The 16352-nt window shown below is 43.0% G+C and overlaps 1 protein-coding gene across 5 annotated transcripts in view; it reads left to right on the forward strand.

The window, feature by feature from the left end:
* Nucleotides 1-16352, forward strand: part of SCUBE1 (signal peptide, CUB domain and EGF like domain containing 1) — a 269114-nt gene that overhangs the window by 62558 nt on the left and 190204 nt on the right. For all 5 annotated transcript variants that reach the window (XM_063446713.1, XM_063446711.1, XM_063446714.1 and 2 more), the window contains exon 3: nt 2138-2263. In XM_063446713.1, coding sequence (XP_063302783.1) covers nt 2138-2263 — 126 coding nt within the window. The remainder of the gene's footprint in view (nt 1-2137; nt 2264-16352) is intronic.

Below are 16352 nucleotides of genomic sequence, written 5' to 3' on the forward strand. Positions count from 1 at the left end.
GATGGTATTGTTTTCACTATAGGCCTTGTTGACCCATCTCCAAACATAGCGCTAATGGTTGTGACCATACAACTCTATTTTGGTCTTGTCACTCCAAATTACAGTGTGTCAGAAGCTGTGAGGCGTGTCAAGGTGTTGTCAGGCACATTGTAACCGGGCTTGTTTGTGGCATTATGCAGTAAAGGGTTCTGTCTGGCAATTTGACCATGCAGCTCATTTTTGTTCAAGTATTGTCGGATTGTGCTCCTTGAAACAACCACTCCGTCTTTTTCCAGAGCAGCCTGTTTTTCTCCTGAGGTTAAAACATCAAAGTCTTTCAGAATGTGGAAGTGCAGTAAATTTTATTTGTATTTTTTTGAATTTTTTTTTTTAGATAATAGCATTTTTCATCTCTGTAAATTCAGTGATGGAACAAGACACTGTCACTTCTGGAGAATTACCGTATTTATCGGCGTATAACACGCACTTTTTCTCCCTGAAAATAGGGGGGAAATCATGGGTGCGTGTTATACGCCGATATCCCATATTTACTTACCTGTCTTGAAGCGTGGGCCGGCTTCACAGCGCGCACCGCGGTACTGGAACTTAAATTTCAGGTTCCGGTTTCCGGCGGGACTGAAAGGAAGTGTGCACATGTGTGCCCTCAAAACATGTGTGTACACTTCCTTTCAGTCCCGCCGGAAACCGGAACCTGAAATTTAAGTTCCAGTACCGCGGTGCGCGCTGTGAAGCCGGCCCACGCTTCAAGACAGGTAAGTAAATATGGGACAAGAGGGAAAGTGCACTAGGGGACACTATGGGAGGGGGGGGGGGGACACTATGGGAGGGGGGGGGGACACTATGGGAGGGGGTGGAGAATACTATGGGAGGGGGGGAAGAATACTATGGGAGGGGGGTGGAGAATACTATGGGAGGGGGGGAAGAATACTATGGAAAGGGGGGGGGACACTATGGGAGGGGGGTGGAGAATACTATGGGAGGGGGGGAACACTATGGGATGAGGGGGGGGGAGAATACTATGGAAAGGGGGGGAACACTATGGGATGAGGGGGATACTATGGGTGGGGTGGAAATTTTCCTGGAATTTCCTTCTGAAAATGAGGTGCGTGTTATACGCCGGGGCGTGTTATACGCCGATAAATACGGTATTTCAAACTATACTATGTTTTGCAATTTTATTTTATTTAGTTTTTATATAATTTATTCATACTAAACCATGAATTATGTGAATATGTAAATTTACAATTATAAATGCATAACTGTACACCCAGGATGATAACTTTTTAAGGTGATTGTTCCTTTTCTGTGTTTGAAGTTTAATGATCCCATGCTTCATTACTAGGGTCCGTGAAGGTCTATGGGGCTTGAGCAACTTTCATAGTTTAAAGTGACACTCACTTATGGGGGCTCTCTGCACAATGTTTGGGAGAAGATGTGTATTCATATTATCTGTTGAATGGCAAGCTACTGATTAAAGCACCAGAAACCGATTAAAGCACCATGTTTGTCAAAATGTAAATTTCTTTGAAATTTCATTGAAATGTGAAGTGGGCATGCATGTTGACTGGTGTGTCAGTAAAACATTTTATTTTCTAGCAACAATTAAATTACTTAGATCTATTATGACAGACCCTCTATAATTTTAATTGTTATTGATGTACATTGCTTTTAGCAGCTTATAGCATGTGTGTTGCTCAGCTTTCCCCATGTAATGAGAAGTGAGGCTGGGCAGATTGAATGCAATCCACGCTACTGTTTAACCTCTCCCCCATGAGTATCCTACCTGATCATAAACTGCAACTCCTGTCATCTATGCTGGTTGAGCAATCCTATAGTTTAAATCCCAGCTGTTTTATGGAATATGTACATTTATTGTCATCTTATTACTCTGTAGTATTATGGACATTTATTGTTACATGTAAAATATATTGTGCAATTTAATAAAAACTCTGAATGTTTCTTTTCCCATTTCCCATTAAATATTGCATTACTTATTAAGGTAAAATGTGTCGGCATTGCTACACTAAAAGAGAATTTCTAATTTTCTGTCCTTTGTTTAAACCTTTTTGTATCTTGCATCTTTTCATTTGAATATATTGCCCTATTTATTCTGATTTTGTTTGCTCCCTCTTTCCAGATATTGATGAATGTGACAATGACTACAATGGAGGATGTGTGCATGAATGTATCAATATTCCTGGAAACTATAGATGTACATGCTACGATGGATTTATGTTAGCCCATGATGGACACAATTGTCTGGGTGAGTCTTCCGATTATGTACATGGGTGCATTTCAGTCTGTTAACTTTCTTACAAGGTGATCGCTATTATTTTCATATTTATTTATGTGTCTTAAAACCTGTTGCAAAACCAAACCTAAATTACCTGCGCACAATCCTGAGGTTTTCCCTTGCACTGACGTCTGAGGAGGCAGAGATGGATCCAGTGTCAAGATCGCCGGCACTGAAATCAGGTAAGTCCTCTTTCATTGCAGTGGAGGGAGGAAGGCCCGGTGAAGAGGGACACTGTAGTATTAGGAATACAGCGTTGTAATCCTAGCACTAAAGTGTTCCTTTTAACTCTTAAAAGTACACTCCAAAATCCGTAAAGCAGTATTGCATGCTGTTTGTCCTCTTTTTTTTTTTTTTTTTTTTTGTGTGTGTGTGTGTGTGTGTGTGTGTAATTTAATGCATTTATGGTTTCATTTGGGGTATATCTACTAAACAGTGATTTTTATTTATTGTCCGTTTAATAGTGCACATATCGCACAATGGCAGTACTATAACATGGTTGGAAAAGTTATTAAAACGCACACAGAAATAAGCCCTTTACTCAAACTGCTACTATTCTTAGGCAGCAGCAATGGCTATAGTATTCACAAATGTACAAAACAAATAACTATAGGGTTGCATATCTGTATGATGGACTGAAATGTGCTATTTTTGTTGCAAGAAGGTGACTGTTCTCTGATATGGATGCAGAGAATATGCTTGGTCAGATGTAACATGCTGTAATATGTACACAGCTCTCATCACAAATGACATCACACTTACAGTTCTGTTTTCAGAACATTTCACTCCATGTGCATGGTTCGAGTTATCCCATCACGACGAAGGATCCCAGAATACAGAGCGTGGACTAACAGGATCTTGATGTATGGTCGCCATTCTCCATTCATCAAGCTTTGAGAGCCTGTCTGTGGACTGCCACAGCGCAACCCACTACCTGGAATATGCACTGAGTGTCATTATCAAGCTAGATAAAGCTTCATTCACCAAGCTTTAAAAGCCTGTCTTGGACTGCCACAGTGCAACCCTCTACCTGGAATATGCACTGACTGTCATTACCACGCTAGATAGAGGGCGCTATATAACGTGGGGCCTACGTGACTAATGCCTCCCTCCTCCAATCACATCTGGGCCCACCATCTAGAAAATGTCATGATGAAGATGGAATAATACAGGAAGCTAAGCAATGGGGACAACTGCTGGAAGGTGTATTAGAAAAAAGAAAAGGTCAGGCTAGGAGATAAGATGGAGAAGTATAAAAAGAAGGGAGCTTTGGGGGATGTCCATATAGTATTTAGGATAAAGAGTATAGTGTTTGACTTGTAATTATATCATTTTAATTTTACAACTTTTTACTGTTTGTCAGCAGTTTAAAATTAATCCCGTCTCCTTTACTGCATGACTTTCCGTCATCCTGGAATTTTTTAATATATATTTTTAAAGCACATTTTTATTGCATTTTTCTTTGAAAGACACGTTTATAAGTTACATGTTTTTACAGAAACAAACCCTCTCTGTCAACTCGTGTAAATATGAATTTCCCTGTGTATTCCAAGCTTTTTACAGAAGACAGGTCAGTTTAGTGTTCTCCATAAAGATGTTACTGACATCACCGGTTGCTGGACACGCCGTTCCATGGTGACGAGTTATTTATTAGTGGCATTTCTCAAAATTACATCTTTGTGTATTTTTGCAACTGTGTATCAGATTGAGATAAATCTGCCTTACTGAGCCATTGGTGCCAAACCCAAGAGAACTGAATGTGTCTTAAGATGCAAAATATTGGTGTTAGTGACACATATGAAGCATTTACCGACATTTCATAAATGAGCTCTAGTCTAATGCAAAAGAAAATAATCTTTAAAAAAATTCTTAACATTTTGCTTAATTATTAAAATTCATAATTTTAATAATTCCCACCTCCGTTAGATGCTTACTTCCCTCTTCCGTTAGATGCTCACCCAGTCTCCACTCCTTCAAAAAATCATTAAAAACCCACTTCTTCATAAAAGCGTATCAATTAAACTGTTGATAGCTCCCGACTGATTCCTCTTTTGCAACTGTCATTAGTCTCATATTAACCTTACCTTTTGGGTCACTTTACCCCACTCCCTCTAGCATGTAAGCTCATTGAGCAGGGCCCTCAACCCTCTGTACCTGTGGATCCGAATTGTCTGGTTACAACTACATGTTTGTTCGTCCACCCATTGTAAAGCGCTTCGGAATTTGTTGGCGTTCTATAAATAATATGTGCAGCACTGACTCAGGAAGCACCCGTATTGGCCGTCTGAGTGTCTGCCACTAGAGGTGTACCCAGGCAGTTAATGCAAACACTGCATTTTCTCTGAAAAGGCAGTGTTTACATTAAAGGAACACTATAGTCACCTAAACAACTTTAGCTTAATGAAGCAGTTTTAGCGTATAGATCATGCTTCTCAGGTTTCACTGCTCAATTCACTCAATTCAGGAGTTAAATCACTTTGTTTCTGTTTATGCAGCCCCAGACACACCTCCCCTGGCTGTGACTGAGGCAGCCTGCATGAAGAAAAATCTGGTTTCACTTTCAATCAGATGTAATTTACCTTAAAGGGACACTATAGTCACCTGAACAACTACAGCTTAATGTATTTGTTCAGGTGAGATCTATAGCTTCAGAGAAAATACAGTGTTTACATTGATAGGAATACCTCCAGAGGCCGTCACTGAGACGGCCACTAGAGGCACTTCCTATCATGCAGGGTCCTAAAAAGGCCCTGTACACGTCAGACGTTTGAAAATACGTCTGACGTGTGCTGGAGAGAGAATGCACTGTGTGCGCGCCTTCTCTCTCCAGCCTGTCAGCAGAGGAGGGGGGCGGGCAAAGACCGCGAGCTGAGCTGTCAGTCAGCTCAGCTCGCGGCGGCTCACACCGCGCGCATGCGCGGTAGTGCGCTGAGGACTTCAGAGGGCGTCATGAATGCCTCCCTCTGAAGTCTGTGCGCATGTGCGGCAAAGCCGCGCATGCGCACAAGGGAGCAATGACGCTTCCAAATGGAAGCGTCTGATTGCTCCCTGCTCGCGCCCGCCTATTTCGTCATTTTGCCGAAATAGGGGGCGCGGCTTCACGAGGCTTCCGCCGCTGGAACCAGGGGCTGCCTGGAGAGTCCGTTTAAACAACTGGATCTCTTTGTAAATTGAACTTTAATAACATACAGGACCCTCTTGCAGGATCTAGCAAGCTATTAACATAGCAGGGGATAAGAAAATCTAAATTAAACAGAACTTGCAATAAAGGAAGGATAAACAATAGATGACTCTTTACAGGAAGTGTTTAGGAAGGCTGTGCAAGTCACATACAGGGAGGTGTGACTAGGGTTCATAAACAAAGTGATTGAACTCTTAAATGGCAGAGAATTGAGCAGTGAGACTGCAGGGACATTATATATACACCAGAACTTCTTCACTAAGCTAAAGTTATTTTGATGACTATAGGGTCCCTTTAAAATGCCTGCAGGGACATACTATACTCTCCAGAACCACTATATTAAGCTTTAGTTGTTCTGGTGACTATAGGGTCCCTTTAAACTCTGCCTGTTGCCAAAGATTTCCAACGTTCACAATTCCCACAGTTCCTAGTTTCTATTTGATATAACTAGAAAAACTAAGATCCTTCACCCTCATTGGTAAAAGTATGGAGCATTCAGTCATGTCAAAAATGGGGCTGGTTTAAAATCTGCTCTCTTTCAGCAGGTTTTGCACATGTCTAGTGCCCTTTAAAAAAGGAATTTCAGGTATTTTCATTGAGTTGCCATTCGGGCAGCAAAACAGTCCATGAGTATTATATTGGTCTCTCTTTTCAAGGGCCATTATTGGCTGAGAGCACCTGGGGGTTACAGTGTCCACAGAAGATAGAAGCAAGAAGCCATCTTGGAAGTAGTACAGAGAAAGCACAGCATCGACAGCTCTTGGCCTCTGCCACATATAGTTTATAATATTATATTTTTCTCTCTGAAATTAGCCCCAGAAACTGCCTGAGGGCTGGTTAAGCAAGGGAATTAACTGAAATATATAATTAATAAATATAAGTCCAGGGGTGACAAGGGGAGGGATCATGTCTGACCAGCAGCACTGTACTGCCGGTCACTAATAGTTTAAATAACTCCTACTGCACATACCCGCCACATTCTTTAAAAAATAAATAACAAAGATTTTTGCTCATAAGATTTTCCCAGCACAGAGACTCATTTCATGCAGCCGCCAGCTCTGCATCTGGTGGGTCGTCCCATAGGCACTCTGCTAGCTGTCTTCTCATCTAATCCAATGCTTCTTATAGAGAAGTGTATGTACTGCAAACACTTCTCCCATCCAATCAAATTCTTCTTATAGAGAAGAAATGAATCTGGTACTTCCCTAAGATTAGCATTGAGATGAAGTGGTCTGGGTTCCTAAAGTGGTCCTTTAAGGAATGGTGTTTTAGCAATTTGGTTAACTTTAATATAGAAACATCTAAGTATTTTTTTTATATTTATAAAATTATTTTCATATATTGAATGTACAAAATCAATATCATGAAGTTTGAAAGCTGTATAGTGCCATTTCAGTGTATTTTAAAGGAACACTATTGCGTTAGTAATATAAACATGTATTCCTAACGCTATAGTGACCTGTTATCTGTTTATATTACTGCCCCCTCCACCCCACCTCCCTGTGTGAAGTAATAAGGTAGTTTTATTTACCTTTTCTCCACTGCAGTGGTGATCCTGCCTCTCCGACTACATAGCTGAAATCATCAGTTTTGATCATCTCAGCCAACCAAATGCTTCCCCCTAGGGAAGCTATTTACATGCACTGGGAAACTGCACCACTCAGGAAAGACTGCAGGACCTAACCCAGTCACAGTAACTAGAGGGGACTACATGCCCCAGAACCACTACTTGAAATGATAGTGGTTCTGGTGACTATACTGTCCATTAATTAAAATAAAAATTAACATGTTTCAAAAGAACAGCTGATCTGACATATGGAGGGATTATTAAAGGATCACTGTAGGGTCAGGAACACAAACCTGTATTCCTGACCCTATAGTGTTTAACCCACCATGTAGGTGGCTTGTTCCCCCTTAACCCCCCTATAAAAGTATAAAACTCACCCTTTTTCCAGGTCCGCCGGCACTGCCCTGCCCCCTTTGTGACATCATCAAAATGGCTGCTTTTTAACCAATCCAATGCTTTCTAGGGGTGGAGCCAAATGTAATTTTGGCCAATCAGGATCTCCTCATAGAGATGCATTGAATCAATGCATCTCTATGAGGAAAATTTGGCATCTCCATGCAGAGCCCCTCTTTTTATCGTGATATACATGAATCAAAAAGGTCTTCGTCTACCAGGATACAACATCGACAACTGAAATATCTTAGAAAATAAACCAAATACGCTGCAATAGACATATCTGTCTCACTCAGCAGGATAATATAATTGAACGGGGACATGGGCTATTATGATGCAGAGATGGGAGAGCACCCTTACTGTGTTAAACTGGAGGCAGCCGAATACACCCGTATTGATGGGTTATGTGATAACCAGTAAGGAAAACTATCATCCGGACTACTCAAATGTTGGTGACGAATGGAAGGTATATAGATCTGCTAAACAAATGAATGAAAATGAAATAAAAGCGTGTAGCGCCTCCAGGGAACGTGTGTACCTCTAACCAAAGGGGCATCAGGGGGCAGGCATCTCTTCCTGACAGCCACTAGAGGCGTATTAAGCCTGCAATGAAAACAAAAAACAAATGGTTTCATTTGTAGTGTTAAACAGACATTGAGATGAAGTGGGCTGTGTGCCTAAAGAGAGCCCTGTTAAAGGGCTGCTGTAAGTACCATAACCACTACAACCTGCTGTAATAAGTATGGTCACCGGACACACTCCAACATTACCAATGCAATTAGGGTACGGCTAGTGAGGGGCTCCCGTTTGCCAGGCTATTTGAATGGTTTAACACAGAACTGGGAGCCCACAGAACCCTTTACTAAAAAAACAATTAAAAAAGGGCTGTAGTGGTTTTGGTGCTTAGATGCAGGGGCGGGCTGGAAAGGGGGGGCAGGGAGGCAATTGCCCCCCAGGCCGCCCTAAACCCAGGGCCGCCAACACCCAGCAAAAAAAGGAAAAATCTGAATCTCCTGCCTCTGGCTGAGGACTCAGATTTCTCAACTTACCTCACTCTCCCTAAAGCCAGTGGAGTCGGCTGGCCTCTCCTGATGATGTCAGGAGGAAGAGGCGTGACTTTCACTGATTTCTCACAGGACCGCTGGGGAGTATGGGAGAAGAGCAGAGGAAGTCACGCCCCCTCCTCCTGACATCATCCGGAGAGGCCGACTTCACTGGCTGCTACTGTATGCTGGTTGCTGCTCCTGCTGGCTGCTGCCCACCCCTCCCTGGCCTTAGGTAAGACTCAGGGAGCGGGGAAATACACTTTAGTTTTATTTTTATTCCTCTCCTCAGCCCTATTTCCTTAGTCAGCCCCTGACATCCTTCCTCAGCCCTGTCCCCTTAGTCAGCCCCTGTCCCCCCTCCTAAGCCCTGTCCCCTTAGTCAGCCCCTGTCCCCCCTCCTAAGCCCTGTCCCCTTAGTCAGCCCCTGTCCCACCCTCCTCAGCCCTGTCCCCCCTCCTCAGGCCCTTCCCCCTTAGTCAGCCCCTGTCCCCTTAGTCAGCCCCTGTCTCCCCTCCTCAGCCCTGTCCCCTTAGTCAGCCCCTGTCTCCCCTCCTCAGCCCTGTCCCCTTAGTCAGCCTCTGTCCCCCCTGCTCAACCTATGTCCCCTTGCTCAGCCCGTGTCCCCCCTCGTCAGCCCTGTCCCCTTAGTCAGCCCCTGTCCCCTCCTCAGCCCTTGTCCCCTTGCTCAGCCCCTGTCCCCTTGCTCAGCCCCTGTCCCCTTAGTCAGCCCCTGCCCCCCCTCCTCAGCCCTGTCCCCTTAGTCAGCCCCTGTCCCCTCCTTAGCCCTTGCCCCCTCCTCAGCCCTTGTCCCCTTGCTCAGCCCCTGTCCCCTTAGTCAGCCCCTGCCCCCCCTCCTCAGCCCTGTCCCCTTAGTCAGCCCCTGTCCCCTCCTCAGCCCTTGTCCCCTTGCTCAGCCCCTGTCCCCCCTCCTCAGGCCCTTCCCCCTTAGTCAGCCCCTGTCCCACCCTCCTCAGCCCTGTCCCCCCTCCTCAGGCCCTTCCCCCTTAGTCAGCCCCTGTCCCCCTTCCTCAGCCCCTGTCCCCCTTCCTCAGCCCCTGTCCCCCTTCCTCAGCCCCTGTCCCCCTTCCTCAGCCCCTGTCCCCCTTCCTCAGCCCCTGTCCCCCTTCCTCAGCCCCTGTCCCCCTTCCTCAGCCCCTGTCCTCCTTCCTCAGCCCCTGTCCTCCTTCCTCAGCCCCTGTCCTCCTTCCTCAGCCCCTGTCCTCCTTCCTCAGCCCCTGTCCCCCTTCCTCAGCCCCTGTCCTCCTTCCTCAGCCCCTGTCCTCCTTCCTCAGCCCCTGTCCTCCTTCCTCAGCCCCTGTCCTCTTTTGCCCAGCCCCTGTCCCTTTCTTCAGCCCCTATCCCCTTCCTCAGCCTCTATCCCCCTTCCTCAGCCCTGTCCTCCTTCCTCAGCCCCTGTCCTCCTTCCTCAGCCCCTGTCCTCCTTCCTCAGCCCCTGTCCTCCTTCCTCAGCCCCTGTCCTCCTTCCTCAGCCCCTGTCCTCCTTCCTCAGCCCCTGTCCTCCTTCCTCAGCCCCTGTCCTCCTTCCTCAACCCCTGTCCTCCTTCCTCAACCCCTGTCCTCCTTCCTCAACCCCTGTCCTCCTTCCTCAACCCCTGTCCTCCTTCCTCAACCCCTGTCCTCCTTCCTCAGCCCCTATCCCCCCCTCTCAGCCCCTGTCCCCCCCTCTCAGCCCCTGACCCCCCCTCTCAGCCCCTGACCCACCCTTTCAGCCTCTGTCCCACCCTTTCAGCCTCTGTCCCACCCTTTCAGCCTCTGTCCCACCCTTTCAGCCCCAGTCCCACCCTTTCAGCCCCAGTCCCACCCTTTCAGCCCCAGTCCCACCCTTTCAGCCCCAGTCCCACCCTTTCAGCCCCAGTCCCACCCTTTCAGCCCCAGTCCCACCCTTTCAGCCCCAGTCCCACCCTTTCAGCCCCTGTCCCACCCTTTCAGCCCCTGTCCCACCCTTTCAGCCCCTGTCCCACCCTTTCAGCCCCTGTCCCACCCTTTCAGCCCCTGTCCCACCCTTTCAGCCCCTGTCCCACCCTTTCCCTGCTCCTTTCCCCTCTCTCAGCTCCTGCCCCCTTCCTTAGCCCCATGCCCCCCACCACAGCCCCATAACATCCCACTACAGCTCCTCTCCCCCAATTGCAACCCATATCACCCACACCACAGCCCCTTGTCCAAATTGTAGCCATCAACCTGCTTCAGCCCCTGTACCCCCACTACAGCCCTGTCCCCTTTCTCAGCCCCTGTCTACTGGTTTTAAAAGTGTAACGTTTGGGTGTATGTCTGTGTGTGTCAGTATGTCTCTGTGTGTGTGTGTGTGTCAGTATGTCTCTGTGTGTGTGTGTCAGTATGTCTCTGTGTGTGTGTGTCAGTATGTCTGTGTGTGTGCGCCAGTATGTCTGTCTGTGTGTGTGCAAGTATGTCTCTGTGTGTGTGTCAGCCAGTATGCCTGTGTGTGTGTGTCAGTATGTCTCTGTGTGTGTGTCAGCCAGTATGCCTGTGTGTGTGTGTCAGTATGTCTCTGTGTGTGTGTCAGCCAGTATGCCTGTGTGTGTGTGTCAGTATGTCTGTCTATCTGAGTTGATATTTCTGTAACAGTGTGTCTTTCTGTGTGTGTCTGTGTGTTTTTTAGTGTGTGCCAAATCAGCAAGTGTGTATGTGTGCCTGTCATTGAGTGTCTGTTTAGGTGACTGCTCCTCCTCTCCCCCCCCCCCCCCCCCCTCTTCAATCACACGGGAAAGTTGTTTTTACTCTCCTCTTGGTGCAATGGGCCACTTGACTGGATTTGCCCACCAAGCCTAAGGCTGCCAGCCCTCCCCTGCTTAGATGCTTACTTGTATGATAGATATCCTTTAATATTCCATCAGATAAATGACCTTAATGGTATAGAATGCTTCGTTGAACAGGGCTTATAAGAAAATGTTTACTAATTTTCTAATTTTATATTATTTCTTATATTTTTCTCATTACTGTGTCTGGATTATATGGGGGACACATATTTCCTTCTACATTGTGGATAAATGTGTTTTTAATGGACTCAGAATATATATAACATTTTTGCAATCTGATGAAAATCATACCTTTGCAAATTATTTTTTCATTCCATTTTTTTCTCTGTTTCCACCCTGCAGTATTTCCCCTTTTGTATCCGTAAAAAAGTTGTGTTTGTTGTAAAGCACAGGATTGTGGGAGTTGTAGTTCAGTGACTAGCTTTTTCTAGTGCTCTATTGTCTGTACTGTCTGCCATAATGGACATACAGAATAATGTACAGTATTGTTCTCGAATGGCAAGTGAAACTGCGCGCATGGAACCCTGCACAGAAAACTTTATTATTTAAATCTGTTTTTTAGGTAGTGCCTTGCATTGTTTATTTAAGTGCAGCTTATCAATTTGAACTATTTATTGAAATATGTGGGATTATTGTAGCAGATGGAAAATTGTCTACATCAGAAATATACCTAAACTATGCATATTGAATTGAATAAAAAATAAAATGAAATTGAAATGAAAATGAATTGTTTCCAGGCACAGTGCCCTGGTTCTGAGGTTTTAAAAGACTATGGCTGACTCATCACCTCGTATTCTGCCCTTTACCTGTCCATGTTGGACCAATTGAACACTTTGGTAATTGGTAATACTGGAAGCAGAATTGAATATTGACCCCTAACTTACCTGCATGCTCGGGTATGTTCATAATATAATTTATTATTTTTAATATCCTGAATCCTGGATTGTCATGTCATTGCTGAACCTTTCATTTAAACTTAATATATAACGGAGCAGGACATAAAATAAGGTTAACACCAATGTTTTGTGGGTTTCAATGTTTTATTCAGTGGGGTGATTTGTAGACAATTCATGGTTCTTACTTGAGGAAAAATATACCTGAGACTTAAAAATTGTATATAAACAGGTGTAATGTGTTAACATTTGCACAAAAGGCATTTATTCTTAGCGCTAAACTAATGGGCATGTGTATCAGATACACTATTTGCATATAAAATACAATGAGTCATCAAAATAATCTTCACTAAGGTAATTGGTACCTCCATTTTAACTAAATAAAAGTCAAGTTTAATTTCTTTTTTTTTTTTACATTTTTTTATTTGAAGCAAACCTTTTATACCGCCAGAGAGATCCACATAAAAGGTTAGCTCCATATTCTCAAAAGCATAAGGAAAAGTCCCTTTGAGGGCAACCTGGATTGCCACTTTGTCTCTACTGGTTTACACACGCACCACCAAGTCTCTTGGTACTGAATCTGGGGTCTTTGGTGGCTTGGGGAGACAGAAATAACCATCAAATACAGAAATAACTGTCAAACGTAATGAATTTAGAAACATAGGAGCACAGTTTATGTTTCTATATCCATCCAGTTTGACAGTTATTTCTGTATTTGATGGTTATGTGGCCTGTTTAAGTGACAGTAAAGCCACAAACAAATGCCTCAGGAAATTTGGAAGTTCTGCTGCTGGTATGCCTTCTGATATTCCTCTAATCTTCAAATTATTACGGAAGTTCATGTCTTCTAAGGTTGTGAATCGTAGCTCAAATGTATTCTGTTGTTTATGTAATGCTTGAATTGTGTTTTCGAGTGAAGTAATTTCCTGGTCTTGGCACACAGACAAGTTTTCCAGAGAACCCAGTTGGCTGATAAAGCCAGTAAGCTCAATGCATGGTCGAAGGAGGATTACTCTGAAGACTTAAAACATTCAACAATATAGGCAGCTATCTTGGACCCAGACATGCTATGTGCCTGTCAGAGATCTCCAACATTTCTAATGTGGGTTTATCAGACATCTGCTTCTTGGTCTTCTGACCCATATCTGCAAGAGCTGCAGCGCCACCCATACTATGGTTATAAAACGTAGCAAAATCGATTGTAATAGGGATCAACTACTCAACTCATAGACAGTGCGTCCGTCCATCAGTGCGTCACTAAGCTTCGCCACCAACTACTTCTTATATTCCGGATAAAAAAATAATCATTTAATAATACTCTTATCAGCAATGTGACAATATGTATTGGAGTTAATATAAGCAACATGGTAATGTCTTATTATTATATATGTTTTATATTATAGGGTACTGACTTTTTGGGAAGTTATTTATCAGAAAACCAACGACCCAAAAAAGTGATCAGATCAGACAAAACTTTGTTCTTACTTGAGATTTCAAAATTGTGTTAGTGTTTTAAATGAATTTAAAAAAAAATAAAAAATGTTGATAGCAGTAGGTGGCTGTGTGAACGAACAGAGCAATTTGTAGGACCCTAATGGATTGAAGATTGTACGCTGGCTGGCATGATTAAAGCCTGACGTTCTCCTGCTCGGGTTTTTGATTGAACATTTATTTATTTTCCTTTTCTCACGACAGCTGCGTGCAATGTGTTCACGGCTTTAACCGCTCATGAATGAGTCTATTGCCGATGTTTATTTTTTCTTGATATCCTTTTTCCCCCCCTCTAGTTTAAATACTCCCCCTCTCCCCTAACCCATATTCTTTGTTAAACTTTTAAACATGTTGTTTAAATGGATCTTTTTTGTTTGTAAATTTTTATTAGAGGAAAATAAGTTTTTTTTTTTTTTTTTAATTTTTGCTTTTTGTTGTTGTTTCAGACTGAAAATGTTCCAAGTTACTCCCTGTTTGGATAATGCAAAGCAGTAAAATATGCTGAAAGCAATTAATAGTTAGGATATATAATGAAGGTCAAGCCACTTGCTGCAATTATCAATGGTTTATTATTTATCCATTATTATTACTGTTTCCTCTATTTCTCTTTCCAATACTTTTTATTTAGGTTTTTCCAAAATAAATGTACAGTTTACTGTTTTCTTTTTTTGTAATATGACATTTAATATTATTTTATAAAATGTTTGTGGATATAAAGCAATAAATGTATGCTTGTATATATCATTTTAACATCATTTGAAAAGGATGCTTTCTATTTTTTAAAGTGAAAATAGTCTTTGTACAGTAATTTACCAAATCTTTGTATGGAGCAATAAGCCCTATAAAAGTCTATGTTTCATATTTGCATTGTTTTAAAACTGTTTGTATTGATGTTAAAGTGTGCTTACGTATATTCATTAACCAGACAATAAGAAAAGGGCAAGCCAACATACAACATAAAGGGGAAATATTTATTTTATGGTATTTTTAAACATGTAATTTGCCCATAAAAATTATACAGACTGATGCCCCAAACGTTACATATTCTTACAAATAAACATTATTAAGTGTTTGTGTGTTACAATGGATGGTGTGCAGGTATTGTTGGCTTGATAAATCTATACTCCCTAAAGACATCTCTTTAAAGCGATCCAAACACTTACGGTATATCCACATAATACCCACAAACCTATGTGGCACATCTCTCCTGTATATTATACATTTTGTCTAATCTGTATCTGTTGATATAGATACCCACAAACCTATGTGGCACATCTCTCCTGTATATTATACATTTTGTCTAATCTGTATCTGTTGATATAGATTGTATGATTATAGGCTAGGCTGTCACAAAACCGTACCCCATGCTGCATTGAAGGAACAGGGGAATGTTTTTTATAAATACTGTATTTTATCACTGCCCAGCCAGCACTAAGTGGGGTTGTCGTGACTTGGGAGAAATACATGAATGGCATGGTCTATAAGATGAATTGAGTATGGCTTCTAGTAAGGCTCTGCATGTCTCTAACAATCCTGTACCCTTCGCTGGGGCACAGAATCAATGGGAACAATCGGTCGAATCAGCAGGGGAGAGGTGTTTACATTACATTGAGCTGTGTGAATACCGAGGGGGACCTGCATTTTCCCACGGTCCCATGACATGGTAACGAGTTAAACTTACTGTATTTTACTTCTTCAGTATCGGTTTCTGTGAATGTGGACAGACCTTGTAGCAAGTGCAATTTTCTAATACTGTTACCACCATTCCCTGCCCATAGCGATAGTTGGGACAATTTGCCTCATGTATTTTTCAGCAAGAAAAAAACAAAAAAAAACAACAACAAAAAAAAAGTTATTTTGTTTTGTTTCTCAAGTATTCCTTTTAATTCCTCGTTCTGCCGGGGAAATTATTTGCAGAGCAGCAGTAAGCTGTCAGTCCTTCCAGTAAATCGAGGGTTAAGCTTTATTTGATCTAAGGTTCATGCAGGGAATTGTCTTTGTGCCTGAACGTTTTTTAAGCTCTGCTTTAGACTGCAGGTCGTAAAACTCTGAGCTGTGAATAAGTGAACGTAGGAGACCCATTCTTTGGAGCTGCTGCGTGATGTCTGGAGCCCAAGCCACGGATTATGTGTGGTTATAACTGACTGTAACAAAAATAAGGTGGATTCTTGGCGCAGTATCTCAGCCAATGTTGTAACAAATGTTGCCAAAAAGAAAATTCAGAAATGAATTTGATAAAGTAAAATTATACATTTTTACTCTTCCCACTTCCTGCAGAGCGTCACAATTCTTTCCGTCACCTTGAAGAATAAATGCGGATCATTTACAGATACCCTATGTGCCATTAGTCCCCTAACTAACCAACAAGTGGACAGCATGCAAGGGTAAAATGCCGCAAACGTAAGGATGTTGAAATAACTTTCAAATATAGCAAAGAAAATCAGATGCTTTTCTTTTTTTTTAGGTTGTTTATTGTAGGCAGTCAAGTCGTTTTCTTGTTGAATTATCGTGCCTGTGCAGTGGGTATGGCAGCCTCGTACAGTCAGTGGAAGGTGGCAAGGTAGTCACAGCTTTGGGTACATTTTCCGCTAAAGGTCTCCAGTTGGACTTCATTCCTTGTAACATCTCTGGATACAACTCCTGTCACCAAGGACTTATCATTCCGCCTCATTGCGCCCCGTGTTCGTCTGACT

This window comes from Pelobates fuscus, chromosome 3, assembly GCF_036172605.1.
Source record: "Pelobates fuscus isolate aPelFus1 chromosome 3, aPelFus1.pri, whole genome shotgun sequence".
NCBI lineage: Eukaryota > Metazoa > Chordata > Amphibia > Anura > Pelobatidae > Pelobates > Pelobates fuscus.